General features: G+C 33.9%; 3 protein-coding genes across 3 annotated transcripts; 2 read left to right on the top strand and 1 right to left on the bottom strand.

The window, feature by feature from the left end:
- Positions 1–744: 744 nt before the first annotated feature.
- On the top strand, positions 745–9,267 carry LOC112521039 (protein PTST homolog 3, chloroplastic). Its single transcript, XM_025129669.1, has 13 exons — positions 745–1,090; positions 1,187–1,318; positions 2,984–3,138; positions 3,233–3,442; positions 3,638–3,809; positions 4,441–4,510; positions 4,631–4,681; positions 4,776–4,829; positions 5,915–6,034; positions 6,361–6,485; positions 8,126–8,177; positions 8,799–8,939; positions 9,040–9,267. Exons 1-12 carry the CDS (start codon positions 924–926, stop codon positions 8,895–8,897), a joined length of 1,407 nt encoding a protein of 468 aa, XP_024985437.1. The 5' UTR covers positions 745–923; the 3' UTR covers positions 8,898–8,939; positions 9,040–9,267.
- A 1,863-nt stretch (positions 9,268–11,130) lies between these two features.
- LOC112521670 lies at positions 11,131–13,984 on the top strand. The gene is made up of 6 exons (XM_025130661.1): positions 11,131–11,526; positions 12,428–12,525; positions 12,644–12,715; positions 12,908–13,032; positions 13,313–13,385; positions 13,659–13,984. The coding sequence occupies exons 1-6, from the start codon at positions 11,238–11,240 to the stop codon at positions 13,761–13,763; spliced, it is 762 nt and encodes a 253-aa protein (XP_024986429.1). The 5' UTR covers positions 11,131–11,237; the 3' UTR covers positions 13,764–13,984.
- Positions 13,985–20,038: 6,054 nt separating this feature from the next.
- LOC112521868 (probable xyloglucan endotransglucosylase/hydrolase protein 32) lies at positions 20,039–22,800 on the bottom strand. Its single transcript, XM_025130862.1, has 4 exons — positions 22,593–22,800; positions 22,386–22,486; positions 20,953–21,170; positions 20,039–20,586 (listed from the first exon to the last, which is right to left on the bottom strand). Exons 1-4 carry the CDS (start codon positions 22,798–22,800, stop codon positions 20,220–20,222), a joined length of 894 nt encoding a protein of 297 aa, XP_024986630.1. The 3' UTR covers positions 20,039–20,219.
- Between the last annotated feature and the right edge of the window lie 1,972 nt (positions 22,801–24,772).

The following is a 24,772-nucleotide window of genomic DNA, read 5'->3' as shown; positions in this document are numbered from 1 at the left end:
TAAATACTTAAATTAACCTAAAACTTTTCAGAAATTAAAATTATATACCGAAACATACATTTTATACTGTTACTCAATCAATCAATAATAGTAAACAATTTAAATTGAGTTATATATTAAAAACTAATAAATAAGACATTAAAAAGACAAGTAAAATAATCATGTCACAAAACCACGCACTACACCATGGCGTGCCTCATGCATAACATCGTGTGAGACACAAGTCTTAAGCAATGATGCACCATAATGGCTATTGCGGCAATCCTTTTCAAATATTGGTTATAATAAATTAATTTGGTGATAAAATGTGAACTTTGTAAAAGATTATTAATCTATGAGTGATTTACACTGATGATCCATATGGTTTGTTTAAAATTTGGATTTGATCCATAAAGCAAACTATCTACATTGACGGTCCTTAACTTCTCAATTTCATAACACTTAAAAGGTCCTTAAAATTAATATTGTTAATAAGTAACTGTTAAAAAATAAACAAATCAGTATTTGGACAAACTACAAGAACCAAAATTATAATTTCACAGTTTTTTAAATTTTTCTTTGAAAAAAAAAATATTTTGATCATTATATTTCTAAATGTTATAACTTTGAAAAATTAGGAACACCAAATTTTGAGCAAGAAATTCACACTAAATTTATTGTTGTAACAGTATTAACTAAATGTTACTATATTTAGTTAGTGGTATATATATATATATATATGAATTTTTAGATTCTTGATTTTGTGCGACGGAGGAGTATTTTAATTTCCAGTGAAAGGGAGAGATAGGGAATCTTTTGGCTGAACAACCGGTGGTGGTGGTGGTGGTGGTGGTGGTGGTGGTTGCAGTGGTTGAGTATATAACACATAACTGTTACTTCGTAAACTCAACTCCTAGAAAAATTTCGATGCTCCTTTTCAACAAATGATTTCTCCCATGGCGATGCACCTCACTTACTCTCACTCCTTCCCTTCTTACAAGCTCTTCTTCGTCGCGGCCGTTGCTCCTGAACCTCGCCTCTGTCAATTCCGCGTTCTTCACGGCCGTCGCCTCCTCGCTGCAGTTTGTGCTTCCTCACTGGATGAAACCAGGTTTTCTGCTTCATTTTCAATTGCATGTGTATCTGTGTAGGTTTATTAGAGTTTTTACTAAATCGAGATTCGATTAAACGGAGTTTTGATTTGCAGTGTTAGGGTTGCCAGTAGGAAACAGGTGAGGACCAATGCAGATCTCTGCAACGACTTACGAGAATTTATGTCAGAGGCTGGGCTTCCTGACGGACATGTTCCTTCTTTGAAGGAGCTTTTACAGCATGGAAGGTTTAGTTTCCGTAGCATATGTCTCTGATTTTGGTTTGATTACTTGTGTTGCAGTGTTTGAATACATACATGTCTGCAGATATGAATGTTATACTTAACTTGGAAAAAATTTCGTTACATCGTAGGAATCCTAGTACTAGAAATTATTTGCATTCTTAGGAACGAATCTGTGAAGTGATGGTGTTAGGAACACTTCAAAAATAACTTTCGAATCATGACTTGAAGTTCGGAATGCATGATTTTACAATAGGATATTTATATTTGAATTTGAGGCATTGGCTAGCAATTGAAGCCTTGTGTAACAATGTATGTTTTATTTGCACTGAATTCAAGCTTGTAAGATCACAAGCAATAAAAAGTAAAAAAATCACATACCGACCAAGTGATCTTATGCATATGTTGATTTTTGACCATCTAACGTTTTGACACTAAAGCATAGTAGGATCAATTGATCACCTAGCTATTCCTAGATCTTAATGCATGCTGCATCTTCGTCCATCCTGCAGGGCTGCACTGATCATGATACCAATGTCTTTGTTCCCCAATCTTATGACAACATATAACAAAAGATGTTTTCCTTATAGACTATTTGCTTTGAATAAGGCAAATGGATAATTGATAATGAGAGGATGTACTTAAATAACGACAATGAAGGGAATTGCTAMACAATTATTCCCTCATTTTGTCCTATAGGCAAAATCACTCTACATTTTGGCTAGTTGCGCTGGATACCCCCTAAAATTGCTAACAGGCCAGGTTGACCTCTTTTTTCCTATTTACTGTTCTGGAAAACAAAAATCACCACTAATGATTTACTATGTACCTGCTTGGTCGTCTAACTCTCCTTTTGGTAATGAACATGTCCTTTAACCAACAAAAGGGCAGGTTTCTACCAATTCAAAAGATAAAGATTTTTTACGGTTAAACGGAAAAGAGATTGACAATCTCCCCTCCCCCGGCATCTTGGATAAACAAATTTTTATATTAAAATAAAACATCTGAGTTTGCAATCAAAAACTATAACCACAACCACCATGTTCTCCCAATACTACAGAGATTGATAGATAGATGGACATTGGGTTTGAGGGGAGTTTAGATGGATAAAGATGATTAGATGAATACTAGTGTAGTAAAAGGGGTATGGCAACTGAGTTGGTGCTGATGATAGGAAGAGAGAGGGATATGGCAAAATGACCCTCATCTTCTGTTAGAAAACTCCTTTTTAACCTTTTTTCTTCTTATTAAAACATGAGAAATTTAACATTAGTGGTCGAATTGAAGAAGCATATACAGTGGGTCTTTTTTATAGTTTCTATTTTCTAAATATCAAGTAGAACATAAAATGGAAATCTAGTCTTTGTGTCAGTTCTAGGTGCCATATTCAAGGAACCAAAGACATAGTATGTGGGAGTTTGTGTATTTTCCTGTAAGGACAATTGCTCCTTTCCTTGGTAATTATGGAGATTCGATGGAATTTATATTATAGGATGGAGGATATTAGTGAAAGACACACACATAATATATATCATTTTGTTTCGGTTGTATCCTCACATTGTACAAAAACTTGCTTTTTGGTAAAAAGAAATTGTAAGCTAATGGAAAAGGTTTCTACTTGTAGACAATTTTGTCTGAATTACTCCCTTTTGTTCTTGCATTATTGTATAGGCAAGACCTTGCAAACGTTGTGAGACGGAGAGGATATAAGCTTATCAGAGAGCTTCTTGCAGCCTCACGTGAGATCAACGTTGCTGATTCTAATGTAGAGGGGAGCCTGACTGATAAGCAGGATAAGTCCAGTATCAAAGAAGATGAACTGACAGGTGGTTTTTATTGTTATTTTCATTAATTTTGTTGCCCATACCATATTCAAGTTTTAGTCAGAATTCTTCTTATTGAAACATTTATACTTAAAAGGTCTGGATGAGAATGGAAAAGAGTTGGCTGAAGATGTGTTCTTGTCAAGCGAAGATACCATCATAGAAGAGACTTCCAATTCCAAGAGTTTTGATGATGATTTAGAACCTGATGTAGAGAGTTGCTTTTTAGTTGATGGTTCAACCAAATCATCATTGCAGGAAAAGGTGGTAAAATTCATTCAGAATGGAGAGCTGGAAATAATTGAAGGCAAGGCCCTCTAGTATGTAGATATATTTTGTCCTTTGATCCATTTACATGCATTTGAAATAACACCTGTCTTCTACCCATGATATAAAAAATTCATTGTATGGAATGTTGTATTGCAAAATATTTGTCTCCTTGAAGTTTTTTTCATTACAGCTTTGAAGATAAATTCAGCTCTTGTTGCTTCTTGATGTTCAGATTATGACTTGGACGTTGTAAATGCGATGGAGAACAGTGGATCTCAGCAATCAACAGAGCCTGAGTTAAGTTCGGCAAGTGAAGGCCAAGTGCTTTGTGTATCCGACTCTCCCAGTTTAGCAAACGGAAGTATTCTGTCATCTGAGCTTGTACTTTCAACTTCTCAGTTGAGGTTTGCATTGTTACTTGTGCTACATTCTCATTTCTCTTTGCTACATCAATCCTTTTCAACTTCTGAACTCTGGCTTATCTAATTTAGATATCCAAATTATGTGATTTCATATATTTCTTTAGTGTCAGATCACCTATGAATGATGATCATTCTATCTCTCTTATCATGAACTCACTTGTAGTAATATCTTTTATGGTGACACAATTCATCCTCGAGCCATTACACATCTCTATATTGTAAATATTCTTGTTTGAATACAAATCATAATGTTGATTGATCATTACTTTTTTATCTGGATGAAATTTGACTTTACCTTCGATGGCAAGGTTTCTATTTCTTAGATATGGTTCTGCTGCAATAGTGCTAATCATGGATTTTCATTTGTGTGCCTGTCCTTTGTATGGGAAACAATATCAACCTGTGTTTCTTCAAATATTTCTTGCCTTCCTTTTCTGTTTCTGATTTACCCTTTCACATCGTCAATTATGATTGAGTTTGAAAATCATTTAACAGTGTAACACCCAAAATTATGGGTCTTTGATTGTTCTGTCACTCCATTCGAGCATTTTTTTAAGCTGTAGTATTCACTTCTTTCTGTTCTTTTACTGAGATCCATTTGCATCCTTTATAGGAATATTTCTTCCAATGATCAACTGGCAAGTGCTGAGTCCGCTAACACTGACAAGGATGTGGATGCTGAGGTTGTTTAATCAATTCATTGCATATCTTTATATACAAATCTACTTACCTCTCTCTTTCCTCCCTCCCGCTCTCTTGCTCTTGCTCGCTTGGTCATGTTATCTTCTTTTTCTGTAAGACAGATTAGAACGAAGGAGGACAAAACTGAAATCAATCGGATCAAAGTTATGCTGGTACCATGTTCATCTCTGACAATAATTCATTAGGAGCTGGTTATCGGATCTTCATAGCATATGTAAATCTTCTCTTTGTTTTTTATGTTCTTAGCATCACAAGGAGTCGGAATTGTCTCAGTTGAAGGAACAGATTGAAAAGAACAAGGTATTTCTTTTGGATGCAACCATTAGTTGAACGATGCTTGCTGGAAATGCATTGTAGATTGTTTTTCTAGGCTTCATATGCATGGATCAATAAAATGATTAGTTGATGACTTGGTGCTAGTGCTTGGTATTTTACTTTCAGATTTTTGTTAATTCATTGATTGGCTGTATTTGTTTATATTGCATTATAGAAACCGTCACAACTGAAACTTGAAATAACATCAGAATATCTAGATGCCCCATGATAAGAGTGAATGACATCCTTGAAAATATGGACACTCTGTGCCTGTCTAATAGAAGAATGGCATTGTGCTTTGGTGTGGAATTGCAGGCCACTCAACCAGAAAGAATTTAGGCTAGGACTCAAGATGATAGCCAAATGTTGGAAGATTTCCCTTTTCTGTAGGATTGAGATTCACTCTTTTGTCAACTAAAAACCAAATACATAAGAAGTAGGATGAGGAATTGAACATGTTAAGGTTGACTTGATGTAATCAAGAGCTGAAATAGATATCTAATGGTTGATATGAATGTAAGGAAATTCAAGCTATAATTCTAGGATGCAACTCAATGATGAACCATTAAATTCTAAAATCAAAGCTCCGACCAGAGTTCCAAAGTCTAGTTCAAGACCCTCCATGAGATAATTCAAATATAGAAAAAAAATGGAAGCTGGAAGGTGAAGTTGTGAGCTGTCTCATTCTGTGTCATACTCAGAGGTGACAGTATGGGAAGGAGAGGGAAGGTAATTGTTCTGTAGTAGTCATTTTCAGTGTTCCCCTATTTACTTCACAAGTTAAGAGTTCAACAAAATTGTCATAGTAGGATATTTTTGCTGACAGATTCAATGTGTTTGTTGATAAAAACCAGGTTGGGTTATTTCCTCCACCAAAGTGACAATTTTATTATATTTGTTCATGCTGCACAAATTTTAATTTTTTTTTGTTACAACTTTAGATCTTCTGAAATATTAATGGCAACGTATGTGGTACGTATTTTGCAAGTTGTATGTTTCTCATTTTTCTTTTAAAGCCCTCCGTTCCGCAAGATCACTGATAATACGTTATCAAATATCAATGTGCCTAGCAAGCCTTGTTGGAATTACAAGCTAAAGCTGAAACAGAGATAAGTAAAGCACAGAAACTTCTCTTGGATAAAGATGCAGAGCTACATGCGGCTGAAGAAAGCCTTTCTGGATTAAAACAGGTAACTTCTCATTTGCTAGTAAAAACACTAGATAGCTTATATTGAATATAAAGACCCTATTTTCGCCTTCTTTTACTGTTATATGTTATTTTATGTTAATGAGCTCAAAGTTAGGAAAATACTGGTGGGTGTATCCACTCACAGATCCAAGCTGCCACCTGTGCCTGTGGAACCCTTAATGAATGATAAGATGAATAACCCATAGTTTTAATTTATGAATTCCTTACATTACCATCCTATATAAATGGTAGAGTAGTTTTATTATCCGAAATTTGTAGCTGTCATTGGGTGACCTTTGCTGCTAATGGAAGCTTCCACTTTCCTAGGTTCAAGTGGAGTACTGGGGCGATGGTGAGACTGTAGAGGTGGCAGGTAGCTTCAATGGTTGGCATCATGGCGTAAAATTGGATCTGCAGCCTTCCTCAAATATCACAGACCCTGTTGAATTGAGGTTTTCAACTCACTTTCTTTCTCGAAAGTCTTGTCTCTCTGACTATTAGTTGAACAAGTAGCATTGAGTTCCTTTCTTTGCTTTCATAGACAATCACTGAGGCTTTTATAGACAAGCACTAATTAAGTGTAGGAAACCATCTTACTTGTCACTACTTAGATGGCGTGGATAACTTTGGAACACCGTGCTGGACAGAAATTTAGGTCTGTCAAGGACCTATCAGGCCAAATTACGGTTGGTTCAATCTCAGGTCCAGTGAGGAGGTCCTACAATGTATGATCATGTGAAGCTTGGTCTTTCTAAGCTTTGGGCAAACGCTCTACAAAAATATGTCATGACTATCCCCAATGAAAAGAGGATACTAAATTTGGAGCAAAGAATGTATCCTTTGTTAGAAAGTAGGGTAGTAGAAGGAGAAATAGTGCAGCAAATCAAATGATTAGGATGCGAAATTCACCGTCCTTAGGATATTAATAGTCCCCACTAGCAAGGTTGTTTGGGTTATAGGCTAAGATACCCCCAGGATTTCCTAATCAAATGAAATATACTCAACAACAAAATATATCTCCCATGAACATTTCTGCAGAATTCTATTGAAGAGAAGAAGAGGATTAGAGAGGATAAAATGATGAAGTGATTACACGTCTATAGGTTTGTGTTTGCAAATGGATAAAATAAAACTAACATTTGACTTTATCTAAATCAGAAAACCGAACTTAAGGACAAAAAAGGAAAATTGAAAACAAGTGAGTCAGAGTTAAAATTTGCAAAACCGAGTTAGAAGTAAGCAACAAAAATCTATCACACTAGCAAACAAAACATACAAACTAAAGTAGGTTGTAGGTACAAGAAAAACATAACATAACCAAGGTCGGAAGTATGCATACCCCTAGATAGCACCTAGTCTGCTATCCTAATATTGCGTCTTCAAGAACTATTAGAGGCCATATGTCCTCAGAAATGCCTAAAGCCGCCATGTCTAACCTCAGTTGCTCATCCCAAGTCCTCTTCTGCTTCCCCCAACTCCACTAATCCTCACAGGTCTGCCTACCCCTCCTCAATCCCTCGATCCTCACAGATTAAGTCAGCCTCATATGCCTGCAGTTTGTTCCCTTATAAAAAAGGCAAGAGTTTTTAAGGAACTTTGCCCTAATCAAGCGAGCCATATTATGTCCATTCAGGGAAATGATTTTCTCATGTCACCGATCTCGCATGCCTTTGACCTTCATCATAGTTATATACATCAAATCCATATCTTCATGCAGTAATGTTTGAATCAGGATCAACTAGGACAGAAATAAAGCATTGGATCGAACTCTTCTTACAATTTTTTTGACAAAAAGTATTGTGGAGACAGGATTTGAACCCGTGAACTCAAAGCATCTTATATGAGGCTTGTTCTTATATGCTAGCAATGTGAAAATGCAAGAGATGCTGCATATAAGGACTTTTCTCAACCCTCACATAGATGAGGAGCTCCGATAAACCAGTGTCACCTGTTCTGCAAACTCTCTCTCTCTCAGCTTGTTTTCATGCTGGTTCAAAAGCTTGCATTTCCTGCTCATCATTTGTTTTGGTGGCTGATACACATCTTACATACTGATGCTAAATTTGATACTTCCATTTTATGCTTCTACCAGGACATCTAGGCTCTGGAGGTCCATGTTGTGGCTATATCCTGGGATCTATGAGGTATGAAAGCTATGATTCGCTACCATGTACTATATTGATTTGTTTTGTCTTGTATCTTATAAGGAACTAAGAGCATCTCCAACAGTTTCTCCATAATTTCTCCAAAATGGAGAAGCAAAAGTCAATATCCCAAAAAAAAATCATTCAGGAGATTCCAATATTAATTATATTATTAAAATATTCAATAATATGAAGAAGTTTTCTCTTCCTTCATTTAACTTTATTGGTAGGTTGGGAGTTTTTTCTTGGGAAGAATCATTCTATTCCTCATTTGCGGAAATTTGTCGCTCTTACTTTCTCCATTTTGGAGAAGCCGTTGGAGCAAAAAAAGCCTAAAAACTCCAATATCTCATTTTTCTCCATTTTGGAGGAGCTGCTGGAACTTGGAAGCAAATTCATCTTGGTGCAACTACCTTCATTTTCCATATAACTCGATTATGTATGGTTCAAAATTTGATGAGCAAATGTACCATAGATTGCACGTGTAGACAAATACTTGACTACCTTTGACAGGTTGATTAGACCAACTTATGCATGCTTGTGTTTTCTTGTCGGGAAGAGAAAGTATAGCGTTGAATAATTCTTTGGAGTTTCTGAAACTTGGACCTGTCAATCGTGCAGATCAAATTCATTGTTGATGGCAAATGGATGATTGATCCCATGAAAGAGACTGTTACCAGGGGAACCATACATAATAATGTTCTCCGAGTCGATAGATGATGCAACTCTTCAACAATGATGACGCATGTACATACCATTGAGGTATTATTGATTTTCTCTTCTCTCTTTTGAGGGCGGGATGGGTCTTTGAATAATTTTAGATGACTTATTTTTTGCTTCTCGGGTTTTCATTATTAGATAGGTGACAACAAATGGATGCTGTTGGTGTTGGACAATCAACATCAAGTCTAACAGCAGAGATTGATCTTAGATGATGATGCAGAGTTTAGATTCATAATGCCATCTTATTGTTCCACAAGCAAGCAGTAAAACATTTATGCTTCTTGAACTATTCCTTTCTGACCCATTCCCCATTTTATGTACATAGGTGGTTCAGTAATTGAAAAGGTAACATTTTCAGCTGTTTTCACTTTGATTCATGGTCAAAACAATGGGTCTTTCACTCAAATTGTCGGGACCCTCTGGCTCATGGACCGGTATGAACCAGCATGAGCCCTTGTACCATATATACAACCATGCATGAATGTTTTCTTATGCAGGCGATTGGTTGGCTAATACTCCTTCTAAGTCTCAGACACAGTTTTAGAAATGTAAATTATTACACTTTTTAATTAATAAAATGACAGTTTTACCCTTAATTATAGTAAGAGAAATTTTCCCTTGTCACATAATTAAAGGTATAATGGGAAAGTAGATATTTAATTTTGAAAGTGCACACTTATTTTAGGATAAATTAAAATAATAATGTAGAAACTTGTTTTGGGACGTGAAGGTATATTGCCATATTGGTTATGGAATTGGAATATTCGGAAATAGCAGTGAATTTGACATTTTCATTTAGATGTGTTTCATGAGATGCGATGCATGCATATCTGTATCCTAAGAAGAAACAAACGCCCAAAAAATATTGGTTAGAATGGCATTAATGACATGGTATTGTAGTTGTCGAAGTATTTTTTTAGAATTTTGATTTATAATGGTTAACTTTGGGACAGATTGGTTAGTAATTTTATCATATTCATTAGTTAAACAGGTCGTAATTTGACTCCATTCCATTATGATCTAAACTCTCTTTAAATATGATGAGAAAATTCAAAAATTTCTACAGTTTTCCAATGAAAATGGTACAATATAAGTCTTCAATTATTTAAACCGTTGGCTTGGCAAAATTCAATGAATTTTGGGGTTTGGCATAATCCAATGAAATTGGAATGACATTTTATGGACTCAATTTTATTTACCATTTTAACTTATCAAAGCTTGATCTAATAGCATCTCCGGTAGATTCTCTAAAATAAAGTTTTTGTCTTAGTGGTTGTTTACTCAAACACTTACCAGTAAACGCTTACCGGTTAAATCCAACACTATCACTTACCTTACCGAATAAGATTTAGTTTATTAAAATGGCATCGTATGCAAAAATTTACCCGGTAAGAGCTAACTGGGTAAGAGCCGTCATCCTTACCTACAAGATAAGACTCTAGAGTCTAGATCATTGTTTTCACACTTTGCTCCTACCGGGTAAGATCTTTGGTCCTTACCATATTCATCGGTTATAGTAATATAACTTGGTAAACGTTTATTCAAGTAATTTGGTAAACAATCCCTTAGTCTTTTTGATTTAACGTTGCGTTCTCAAATTCTAGAAGATAAGAAATGGAAGATTTTTTTTATTTGTATTATTGAGAGAGAAGGAAAAGGGAAAAAAAATGTTTTTACAAATATATCCTTATTTATCTTTCAATAACTTGTAGTTAATGGGTAGATATGTAATTGAAATTCTATAAATTATAAATAATTATTTATATAATCTTTCCTTCCATTTTCTTTCACATCTAAGAGGAAAGTTTTAAGAGAAAAATCAACATTATTTTCTTTTCTTTTCATATCTTAAAGAAATCGAGAATGCAACTTTTTCCCCCTACTTTCCTTCGTAACGAAAACTCAGAAAGCACAGCATAAGAGATCCCTCAAAAGTCTCTCATTTTGAAAAAAAGGGGACAAAATTTCCAAATTTAAAGAATCATTCATGTCGAGAACTAGAGAAATATTATTTTTATTAATTAAATATTAGAAGTTTGTTGGCATAATAAATACATAAATAATATATTAATATAATTAATCTCAGAACCTTTAAAATAAAAAATAAAAATATTAAAAATAGAATCCAAGCATTGATGTGAAGATTTGATATTGTTGGCTGTTAAAAAAAGTAAAACGATAATAGTTGGGGTTGAAAGAAAGAGCGTGTTGAGAACACGTTACCCAACAACCTTTTTTAATCAAATCGCCTTAAACGTGTCTCTCTCTTTGCCTTTGCCTTTGCCTTCTCCTTCCTTCCATTTCACCCACCAACACACAGTGTCGTGATTTTTGAAAATGGCGATGATGTTGAGTGCTTCATTTCACAGACCTACCTCTACATGCTTATCTCCTTTTATTCCTCTTCCTGTTCCTGTTCCTGTTCCAGTAATTACACCTTCCTCTGCTTCACTCTCACGCACCACAAGCAGAAGCAGCAGGAATCGGGGTTTTCTTACAGCTTTTGCCCTCAAAACCCCCATTCAAATGGAAATGGAAGAAGAAGAAGAGATGGTGAAGGAGAGTGAAACTGTGGTATACTCATTCTCTCCTCTCCCTCTTCTTCTGCTTGCTGCCCTTCCTGGAGGTACCTCATTCGTCCTACTATCTTCTTTCTTCCATTCAATTCATTTATCGATCACAATCATCTTAATTATCTCGTGGATCCTCATTTATATGAAACAATTCATTGTTTAAATCAAAATAGTTTGATTAAATTCAAAACATAATATATATATATATGTATCATTATGAAACTTCAATTGTGTTTATATCTATTTTCTACGATTCTCTTTTAACCTAACACAATGAATGTAGCCAAATAGATCAATATACAACTCTATCTTCATATTTCTATTGATTTATGGTTTATGATACTCTTAAATAACAACAATTACATCATGTTAATCACCAAATTAAGTTGTCACCAGTTTGATCGATTAACATTTTATTCGTTTAGTTTTGTTTCAAATTCACATGTTAGGTAGTTCCGATAAATGAAGATGATGTTATATGTATAGGGCAGTGGCGGATCCAAGATATTAATTGGGTGGGGGATGTTGGATGGGACTTGGGGGAGGCAAGCATATGGCCATATGGGACTGGGAGGAAACCATGTAAGACGAGAGTAAAAATAGAAAATTTAAGCTAATCAATAAACGTTTTTGGTCTTTAACTGGGGGGCAAACCGGTAAACGTTTTTGGTCTTTAATTGGGGGACAAACCGGTCCTTAAGGACTAGATCCGCCCCTGTGTGTAGGAACCTGAAAACCTTTTTATTTGAATATTTGATATAACAAAAGTATACAATTGTCTTTGAGACCTGAAGCTCGTGTAAATCAAATAGCAAGGCGAGCCAATAGTATACACTAATAGGCCTTCGTGTTTGTAGCTCCGTTGGTAAAGAGTTGGAGCGACTTTGCTAAAATAGTATGGATTAGTAGTCTTTGTGTCATATATGTTAAATGTTGCCAATGCTTGATTTTCAGCTGGAACCGTAAGATCGCTATTTGGACCTTTCGTTGAGCTCGTGAAATCTTTTGATCTCCCAGGATGGCTTGTCCATTGGGGCCACCCCGGCAACATGGTATCTATACTATCGATTTTAGAGAATAAAAACTTCTTTTTTTTTTTGCTCTAAAACTCACTTGGATTGATTTGGGAAAAACTGGAGACATTTTATAATCGTTCTTGTCATCTTGTAGGCAGTCGTGCTCTTTGCCATGGGCGGATACGGGACTTATTTAGGTTTTCGCATTCGGTTCTCTGATGATGTGGTAAGAATCTTATCAAACTTACATAGGTTCTCTTCATTTTGTGTGTTACATGAAAAGGTTTACAATGAAACCTCAAGGATTGAAAATGAAAGAAACTGTACAAATAAATGTTTGTTTAGAAATGCAATGTTTCTTTAATCCGTTATTAGGTTTCGTGAAGTATAATTACTGATTTATATTAAATGAATTTAGGAGGAGAAGGCGATGGCGAAAGACTTGCATCCTAAACTCCTAGCCGGGATGTTCTTCTTCTTTGCGCTCGGAGCCACCGGAGGAGTAACCTCTCTTCTTACTTCCGATAGGCCGATTTTTGAAAGGTAATAATTGTAAGACATGCATAAAATGTTGTATGTTGTAAAATGCATTTTCGTTCACATGGTATAATTATAACTTGCTCTCGACTTTCATTTGAGGAATTATTCATGATATGAAAATCCATGATATTCATGATGAATAATATTATTAAATATTAAAGTATATTCATAATAAATAGTTGGTTTAAACGAACTTTCCCATGTTACTTTATATATTAAAGGATTATTACTGAAAATTTATATGTTAAACTTAGAATCCAACATTTTATTTGGTTTCTTGTAGTCCTCATGCCGTGACAGGGTTGATCGGTCTAACCCTTTTGGCCATACAAACAGCATTGCCCACATTATTCGAGGTAACCCCTATTCTATAGCAAAGATTTATCAGTTACATACCCGTACTTCCATTATCATATCAATTCAACTGTTTTCGTTTAGATTCCGTCAAATTAACTAACCTGAATGACGGATTTAAAACGAGCACTAAAAGCAATTTGATGGGAGCATTTTTAATTCATCATTTATGACTTGGGGTAGGATACATACGATACTATGTGTAATGCTTCACCCATTTACAATAAATGGTTATTGGTGATTTATTTACGTTTGGTAATTTGATTAAAATTCAGGGAAATCCGGGGCTACGAAATGTTCATGGGATCTTAGGGAGCGGGATTATGACATTGTTTGTGGTACATGCGGCACTTGGTCTTCAACTGGGTTTGAGCTACTGATTTTAGAAGATAAGCGGAGATGGGGTTTCGACCCACTTCCTTCATTACATATTCATTCATTCAGGTGTGTACATCAAACATCGAGTATGCTCGTGAAATGGCAACAAGAGACATAAATTCGTTGGAATGCGACGATATTTTTTAAAGGGGCGGGTATTATGATTATGCTTATATAGTGTTTGATAAAATATCTGAAAGTAATAAATCATGATGGTTTTGTTTTGAGGGAATGTGCATCAAGTGTTTGATGAAATGTCACACAATCTGTTATAACATGATCAGTTTTGGGTGCATTGGCAGTGGGAGCATGTGTATGTTAGGTTTAAGGAGATTGATTCCTCATCATCTTAAACACGTTTGTGTAGTTAAGTCCATTTTTTCCCAAGACCAAGGGGTGTTTGGGATTGCTTATAAAAACAATTTATTGACTTATTTCGGTGTGTCATCGGTAATAAGCATTTTTGAGTGTTTGGATAAATAATTTATACCAATGTCAAACCAGAAATAAGGAGTTTTTGAAGAAGTTAAACTCTTCTGACTTATAATAAGTTAATAAGTGCTTTTGTAGAAAAATATAAGTTGTTTCAGATAAGACTATGAATATAAGGCTAAAATTGCAAAAATGAATAAAAAGACCAAAATGCTCCTAACTTAAAAAACATTTTTAATAATTTTGGTATTAGGGACTATTTTCAAGGAAAAATGCATGACTATTTATGGACTTCTTGAAGCACATAAACCATTTTTGAATTTTTTTACAAAATAGAAGGACCAAAAATGTAATTTATTCTACTTCTAATTACCAATCAAGTCATTCAGTAATCATATGACGAATATTTTTAAAAGATAAATGCGTGACCCTCAAATATAAATCTATTTTTACAAAAAATTTAATATAATTTAAATAATATATTTTTAAAATATTCTTTATCACGGCATTCTATTTTGAAAAATCTATCAATTATAACAATAGATAACTTGTTAGTTGTTACCGTTTAAACAATTATTCCCATCCTTTTTTTTTTTTTGCTTATATAGCTTAAATAAGGTGACATGAATAACACGTCATTTTAATTACATGACATAAATGTAAATAAAAAAGAACCTTCTATATTTTTTTATAGTAATTGCCTCCATTTTTTGGTTTTAGCTACTGATGACGGAGAGACATCGGAGACTTGAATCTTTACAAGTTAAATAAACCCTGTATTTTTGACGTACTCCTGGTTATTCATATTCCATTCAAGTTACGTTTTTCATCCTTCTCTTTAAAAAACCTTTCAAGATTTTTTACTCTTATTAAATTATATATAAATTAAATATTATAGAGTAACATATTTCTTAAATAAATCTGAATTCTTTTTTAGAATAAATATTTTATTCATAAAAAAAATATAATACTTATTTAAAAAAATTATATATTATATTTAATAGATAACAATTAATATTTGAAAATGGCCATGCTGCTTAGAACAAGTATACTTTTCACAAGGTAAAATTGAGGTCCACTTGACATATGATGATAGACATGGTATCCAACCATATATATAATACTGATGTACATTTTGGACATGACTCTGCTGCATCCACATGGTCCACATCCATTAATTCCATTTACACCTTCATCATATAATTGAATGGCTGAATGGCTGATATGATATCTTAACCACTCCATTCAGTCCCAATTTCATTCTATTATTTACAACCTTACTTGTCCTTCAATCATATCTATGTATAGGGACAGAGGGGAGTTCAAACAAGAACACATTTATTTTACGAAAACATAAATATCCTTTTACTATAGTGAATCTCATATGATGCAATATTCCATCGTATGTGATACTAGATACGGAGATGCAGACGATCTTTGGCACGACCTAGATCGCGAGGCAAGTCGTCCGCACACAACTAGGCCATATTACATGTATTACCATATGTGATGAAAGTGTTCTTGATGTAATACTATAATCTATCATATGTGATATTAAATCAGAGGCGCAAACAACCTTTGGCATGAGCTAGACCACATCCCCTGACGTTTATCATCACATGTGATAAATGTGTTCTTGGGTTTTTACAAAATTGAGATGTTCTCGTTTGAACCTACACCTATATATATATATATACACACACACACACACACATGTTGTTATTATTGTTCGAAGTGACATCTGTAGTCATAAGCATTTTATCAACACTTGCAACTTTTGGAATATAATCATTCAAAAGACCACTCTTTTTACCATGTGGTCGAAAGAAAACTAGAGTTATGAACCTTTCCTAGTGAAATGCATGTTGAGCTCACATCGATGGTTTTTTACATTTTGTATTAGTATACAAAATGATCATATCATTTTTTTTACACTGCTTATATATAAAATAAGAGATTATGACGTATAATAATTAATTAATAACTCTCACCAAGTTCGTTATACATGTATGAGTAGAGTAGCATAAAATAACCATTAGAACCTCTATTTGCATTGACACATCCAGATTGTTCACAAAATAAGACACGAGCAGTCTCATCAAGCTTTTTTTTTGACCAATACGTCCTTGTCCATGGTGTTAACGTGATGCAAGAAGGCTTTGGTTTAGTGAAATAAGTGTGAGTGATATAACAGTGTCCCACATTATCACTTTTATTTCAGAGAGTCGTATTCATCATGTGTTTTAACACACGTATTCTAAAATAGAAGATGCAATATGCCCAAAAAAGAGGGTAGGGGAGATTTGGACTTGACCTTACCATATCCACTTGTTTCAAGACTACATTACACCTTCAAATAGTTCAAAGAGCTCTGTATCAATGGCCCCATCATTCTTTATTATTTAGGGACCATAGTAGGTTCAACTTTTGTTCTCTTTTGAAATTCCCAGTAAAATCTCTTTCTACATTCATACACAGTAGGCCCAATATTAATTTACAAAAAGTTTCAAATTCAATGATGAATAAAAACTTCGAAGGATGTCATTTCCACCAAATTCAGGCAGAGAGAGTTGTTTCACCGACAACAAGAGTCGAGATGGTAGAAGAAGTTGACAAGCGAAGAGCGATCCCAGAGAGAGGTAGGTCGTCGAGAAAGAGGGGAAGACCAAGGGGTGGCAAGGATGGGTATAGTCGGTGTCGGGGAAAGGCAACATTGTTAGTAGGAGCAGACGGTGGGGAGGGGCGATGTGGGTATGAGGCAAGGGACCCTAAGGTCAGGGGCGGATCTACCTTGTAAAAGGTGGGGGGAAAGGCCCCCATTAAAAAATTAAAAAAATGAATTTTCTAAGGGTAAAAGTTGTTTTTTTTACTTTCTACCATGGTTTTCCTCCGTAAATTCTTGTTAGGCCCCCACCAACTAAAGAAAGTATCTTAAAATCAACCAAAAAACTGAAAAGTTCCTCGAAATTGATAAAAAAAAAAAAAAAACCCTTAAAAAATCCCTCGAAATAATCCAAAAAACTTCAAAAATCTCTTGGAATGGTGGAATAAGGCTAAAAACACATCGGACGACTTTGTGGGTGTTTAAGCTACCTTAAAGGTGCCCCCACTAGACCAAAATCCTGGATCCGCCACTGCCTAAGGTGGTCAATGACAAGGGTGAGTGTCGTTGAGGCAGGTGTGGTTGGTTTGTATGAGCTCTACAAAAGAAATTTTTTATGCCTATTTCTAAAAATTTAAGTGCAAAATGAAATTTAAATTTGCTTTTTATATTTTATCACTAGAACTTTATATTATTTTTCACTTAAAGATTTTCGATTTAAATTCGAATTAAAGATCATTTCACCTTTCTCCATCTTTTTTGCCAAATTTGGTATGACATTGACTTTTAAGGTTGAATGGTATTTTTACACTTTGTTGGCCTATTTAACCTTTTTCAAACAACTTCAATTGCCTTCTATATTATATGATTTCTATTCCTTGACTTTAATCATGAAAACATACATGTTCAATAAATATAATCATGTGAAAAAGAAAGTTATTTAAGAAGATATCTGACCACTTTTAATCTCATGCCTACTTATGAATTGTGTTTTAGAAGGAAATTTGATTCGATACATTTCGGTGCATCTCATTAGTGTTGGCATTCAATTATGATTGATCCATGAATGAAGATCTTTTCTTACGTTTCTCACCATAACTTCCTTTTAAACCGGAAACCCAACTCTGTTTCGTTATTGTCATGTATTGAAAACTTCATTCCATAATTTGTATAATAAGAAAATAAAAATAGTTTGATATTAAATATTACAACGGTTTGTTTACAAAAGATTTAATGTTAGAACCATGTATTGCCATAACCATGTAAAAACATATTAACGATATCATTATGTATTAATATGTATATATATACATAAATATAATTATTTGTGATATATATGTTCTCGTGTTTTCTTGTTTTGATATGTTCTTATTTGAATACAGCCCTATATATAACCATATGAGAACCCCAATATATTGTAATAATTGTGAGAATTATTATCATAAGGTATTGTTTCACATATTCTTTTCTCATATAAGGCTAAAATTTAATATATTGATCAACATATATTTGTTTCACAATGTGTTTTTTTTTCATGTGTATTCGGTTCACAATGTGAAACTTTTTTTATTTCACAAAAACATAAAAGAAAATATTCACATTGTGAAACAAACATTATATATAGGGGTTCATTCAAGGAAGAACTAAGTTGTTTAAGATAACCGTGAGATCCAATCTCAACCACACAAATTAATAATCAATGGTTGAAAATAAAAGAAAAATTAATTACTGAAATTCCAAAAATAATTCTCCAATATTTAATGTGAGTATGTAAATAAGGGCAAAAGGGTCAATTTTTTTTAATTTAATGAGACTATTTTGAGTGCCCCAGAAATCCGTTAATCTTCTAAAATTACATTTCATCAAATTAAAACAAAAAACACAAAAGATCCTGTTGGTTGTGCGAGAAGAGGTGGAAAACAATTTGTAGGCTTTGGTTGAACATGTTGTGTTACATTGTGGTAAAAAAGATTGTGGTTTCATGTGCTACCCAAACCACTAAACCCATGGTGAAAATTCTTTGGTAGCAAACCATACATGACAACCTCCAAACCACTAAACCCATTTGTGAGAATTCTTTGGTAGCCTACAACCAAAAACTCATAAGTCATAAGGGGCTACAAATTCCAATAGTTACTGATGCGGGACAAGGTGTTATAATACCAATAATGTATTAGGTAACACAAAGTGTTGTGTTACATTGTGGTAAAAAAGATTGTGGTTTCATGTGCTACACAAAAGATTGTGGTTTCATGTAGTAATTTAGGAATGTAAAATCAAATTTAATCGGAAGTTTGAAACATATGAAATAAATAAATAAATATTTAATCTAAATTTAGTAATTTACTAACATGCCCTTTTACATTAATTTAAAAAGAATAATTAATATATTAAAATGATTGGTTGAGATTGGATCTCACGATTATCACAAACAAAACAGTTCTAATTTGATTAAGCCCCTATATATATATACATACACACACGTATATAAAATCCAAAGGTTGCAAACAACACAAACTCATCTAGATCATCCATTGTTATGATTAACGGTTGATATGAATCAAAGAGAATTTTGAATTTGAAATCAAGGGAAGGGTAGTTTTGGAAGAAATGTTTTTAAATTTCATCGATAAATATATTATTATCTATTTCAGGTTACAGATTCCATGATTGTCTTCTCCGCCGGAAAATATTGCGTCCGCTATGGAAATCTAAAAGACATTTTCATCGAATCATACTTCCACCTCCTTAGAAGCCGGCAAAAACCGCAAAAACAACAAACTCCGGCAGAAGGCCAAGAAAAAAAACTAAGAAAAAGTGGAACTTATTTCTCCGGCAGCTAAAAAGACCAATGACAACGACAATACCATCCAATCTAACAACAATGAAGATAATAAGAAACAACCTCAACAACTACCTCCTGTGAAGCCGACAAAAACCACCTTCAAGAAAGACGAGAAAGAACCCAAAGCTCCATATTGATTACTACGGATATCAATTTTATACCAAGACAAACTAACAAATTCATGTACAAACCGTACCAATTACCAAACTAATTGGTTGATAGTACTGTATCAACTATCTAAACTTAGCTGGTACATGATATTAGAAGTCATGTATCAATGATATGATTATCGGAAAACACGTATACTTTTTATTATATTGAAATACGATAAATCGATGATAAAAATTACAATTTATGTGATTTTTTAAATCCCCACCCCTCCTTAAATCATAAAAAATACCACACAATAAAAAGCTGTTTGCTGTTCCAGAGGGCTTTGGATGCTGAACCAACCTTTGTGGACCCATCTCAACACACCCTATAGAAAAAAAGGACCCTAAAAAAAAGTGCCCTTCACTTAAAGGCTACAAAAGACCCATGTGCCCTTAAGTTGTATGGGGGGTAAAATGGTCCAATCACTTATTTCCAGCATTCTGGTGTCAAGGAATGGTCCCTTTTGTTGTCCCAGCAATAGTTATAAACCATGTAACGGCTTTGTACCCATTTCATGACCGTAGTCTGCCTCCTGCTAAGCCTCCCGGACCGTCCTGGGGAGGCGGTCACAGGGTGGCACCGTGGTGCTGAGTAGGCAGAGCAACCCGATGCTTTGAAGTTGGTGAACCTTCCAACGAATGGTTGGTACCTATAGTCGGCTTTGTATTTACCGTCTTCAGTGGCCCAAGAGGACGCGTCCCAAATGGAGCCGTATAACCACATTGGCCTTAACGGAAACGTTGCCGCACTTTTCCTTAGATACCTTCTAATCGGCACATCGTCAACAAAAAATCTACAAAATCATTCACCCAAAGAATTTGTTAGAACTTACAAACCATGTCCGGTAACCATATGATACCTTATTCTTCTAAGTTCATTGAAGAAGAAAAAAAACATCTGGTACAGAGTCTTAAAAATCAACTTGAAATGACGTGTCAATAACTTTTCATTTTCCCCAATAATGGTCATATGTCAGAATTGCATACAACAGATCTTTTCAAGACACTTTGTCATATCATAATTTATCAGCTAGTTTTTATCAAACATGACTAGTTTATCATTTATTTTATCAAACATAGTCATAGTTTGCATATGTTTGACAAATTATATAATATAATATAATAAATAAAATATAATAATTAAAAGTAAGAAAACTTACATGATATGAGAAGGGGTCCACAAGATTGCATAGTGATGAAAATTTTTGGTGGGGTCAAACCATAAATGGAATTTCATCTCTCTTCCAATAATCTTGCCATCTCCGCTTCCTCTTATGTACACATTTGTTTGCAATGTGTATGGTTTCCCAAATGTTGTTCCAAGGAATTCTATGTCCACTTCATCATGGAACCCTGGATGTGCTTCATTGTTTGATAGCTGCATTTACAATTCACACTGGCAAATGCAACAAATAAACTCACACACTTTTCTTACATTTAGTGAGATTTGAACCTCTGACCTCCTAGGAGGCCAAAAACTACGATACTGTTAGGTCAAATACTCTTTGGTGAGATTGACAATATTAATATCTTGAAAATAGATGTTCGTAAATATGTTATCAGATTTTTTTGGATTTGTGGGTCCCTGTATCAGGAAATGTAATAATATAGGTGAAATATATCTGAACCCAGACGAAGCTAGTTAATCTTTCGTACAACGAGTTGTATATCCAGCTTAATTAAAAAAGATCTGTTATAAAAAAGGTTCAATATTTAAAGTGAAAAACAAGAAGAATCTATGTATACTCCAAGACAATGTATTTAATTTTGGGGTTTTGTGTCATAATTCATATTTAAACCATCATTTGAATGATTGTTGGTGGTCACAAATGATTGTTTCTAAAATCATGTTTAAATATTTGATTAACAGCTATTACTCATGTAAGCACTTATCATGTTACATTACCTTACCAGATGAATGTGGCAAGGACCAATAATCTTACCCGGTAAGAACGAGACAAGAAACAAGAGTCTTACCCAGTAAGTGAAGACGACACTTCTTATCATGGTAAGACCTTATCGGGCAAATATTGCATATGATGTTGTTTTGATGGACTAAAATCTTACCCGATAAGTAAATAATATTGTCAAATTTTGCCGGTAAGCACTTATTGAGTAAGTTTTTGGTAAACGGCTATTAAGTATTTTTTTTAAATGTATTAATAAAAGTATTATAAGATTATTATGTTATAAGCGAATAGAATCTTTTTATTATTCCGAACTTTGTAGAAAAGAATGTCAATTTCTATCGGTCGGTACGTATAGATTCTACAAACCCTAATGACACAATTCCCGAACGTGTATTTTACTCTTTCGGACCATGCAATACGATTGGTTGCTCGTTTTATGTTTGGAACGACCCATACTAACCGCGTCTTTTGGATCCAAAACAAAAAGCTTATAAAAAGGAAAAAGTTAAGGATGTGACGTATCGTCGATAAGTAGAAAAGTATTAGGGATGGAACAAAGTGTTGTACCATGAGCTCTAACAGTTTGTACCAATATGATATATGCAATGATTATATATGTATATATATACACGTATGTATGTATATGTAACCATATATATATAAGTATATGTATGTATGCTCACGTAGAATGCTGTTATGACTCCAGCAGTATAACCCGGTTGAAGTTTGATGGATGCTCCGAAGTAGCCGGATCGGAAGGGTTTCACCGACTTGAACCCGCTTCCTGTAGTGATCAAGAAAATGTTCAAGTTTCCGGTAAGTATTGAATTTTTAAAAAAAAATTAATTATTGAAAGTAAATAAAATGAAAATATGGGAAATTAAAGAGACCTGATGTACGGTCGAGCCAGATGGCTAGGGCATTGTTGTTGATGGTCTGGTGGTTGGGACCCCAAAGGTTTCTGAAGCCTTGGTTAAAGGTCATGGACCTGAACTTTGAGCTTGGGTAGAACCCAGGTGAAGGTGGCCAGTAGCCACCATTGCTCACTGATGGTCCAGTGAGTATGAAAACAACTGAAAATAGCCACAAAAACCCCATAAAGTAAAAACTAGAGAGAGAAAGAGAGATGTAGAGAGAGAGAGTAGTTGGAAAGAGTGGTATGAAGGTGTATAAATGGAGGGAGGTGAGGTGAGGGGTGGGGTGGGGGTACATGGGGGTAGTGTGATGGCTATTACAATTTTGATGATAATTTTTTATATAAATAAAAACTAATATTTAACATGATTTAAGAAATAATATATTATGATATACTTGAAATATATGTTTTTATATGTATAATAATTTATATGATATAAAGATTTGTCGTTATAAGTCATGTCTTAAGAAACGTCGCGGCCTTACGTTTACTAAGTTATATTATCTTACGGGATGAATATAGTAAGGACCAAAAATCTTACTCGATAAGAACGAGACAAGGTCCAAGAGTTTTACCCATAAATGTGAGCGATGACTCTTACCATGGTTAGTTTTTACCGGGTAAATTGTTGTATAAGATATCGTTTTTGTTAACTAAAATCTTATCCGGTAAGTAAATGATAATATATAATTTTACAGTTAAACGTTTACCAAGTAAGTGTTTGATAAACAGCCCCTAAAATCGTTTACGCTTGTAAAATATGACTTTGATAATATTATTATATTTGTAGATTTGATTAAAATAAGAAAACAAATGAATTAAAATATTATATTTTTTAAGCGCGTAAAAGAGTTATATTTTAATTGATAGGATAAATAAAAAGGGAATATGAATCCAATAGAGGAAAGGAAACATATGGTGAATTTAATAGGTGGGACCAAAAAGTAAATAAATGTGTACAAATATGATATTACATATTTTTGAAGTTGATTGGTTTGTTACATTATTATTTGAATGTCTGATTTATAAATGACAATATCAGGTTTTATTTTTTTTATTCTCAATAAATTAGCAACGTCACGTTGGTATATAAATAATGAAAATCTTGATTTATGAGATATAGTTTTAACGACTGTTAGATAAAGTATATTAGGTTCACTGTAGCGTTATTCTGTTTCTTTATGTAGGTATATGATATTCATGTAAAATTCTGATTTCCTCCGTATTGAATGAATGTTACTACCATGTGAGGTCAGTTTCACAATCATTAATTTAAGTTTTAATTGTTGTCATTTATGATGATTCTTCTGATGAATATATAGATCAACATATATTTTTACTGTTTTTCATATGACGTATGTTTACGTGATTTGTTGTATGCCAACTCTTTTAGATACAATCTATTCGTTAGCAAATCTATATAAAACGTATTTCAAGGATTACAGTATACAATCATAGAAGACTGTGTTTCATGCATAATATACCATGTAGAATAAAGATTGACAAACATACCCTTCAAAGATATTGCATTCTTATGGTAGATACAAGTGTGATTTGTGACATGTTTTTACCCTCAATGGGAAACATTTGGGTTGAGGTTAAAATTTGGCTATATGAAAGGAGAAGGGTAGATGTGGTCAATTAAATGTGTCTCCTTGACTCTATTAATGAGTATGTGTGGGGGCATTTTGGTGATTGTACATATGGGCACAATATTGTAAAGTCCTTAAAGCCTACCTCAAGGAAAGCAACATTGTTTTGTGTAGTCTTCAAAGCAACAAAGATTTTGATTACCCACAGTTTTGTGTTTCCTTTTCTACCCTTCTTTTCCAAGTTTCATTTGGACAGATATATGTGTAAATACGTATATATATCAAGGAAACTGATTATGTTTTGTCACGTAACAATAAATGTTCAGAATACACACGCGTAGATATTTGTTGTATTTGTTACAAAAGTGCATTCTCAAATTAAATTTCTATGTCCATAAATGGAAAGGGACAATGTCAATATTTTGACTAAAAATACATGACATTCATTACAGATATTATCAAACTTACCATGTGATAACGTGACATAATAATGTGGTTGGATAATAGATTTGTTTTCTGCTTATTTAATTGACTCGTCACTTCGTCATGTCACGTTAATCTT

Source organism: Cynara cardunculus (assembly GCF_001531365.2).
Source record: "Cynara cardunculus var. scolymus isolate 2C chromosome LG 11, CcrdV1, whole genome shotgun sequence".
Lineage (NCBI taxonomy): Eukaryota > Viridiplantae > Streptophyta > Magnoliopsida > Asterales > Asteraceae > Cynara > Cynara cardunculus.
Note: the sequence above shows the minus strand (reverse complement) of the source record. Positions and strands in the feature narration are given on the sequence as shown.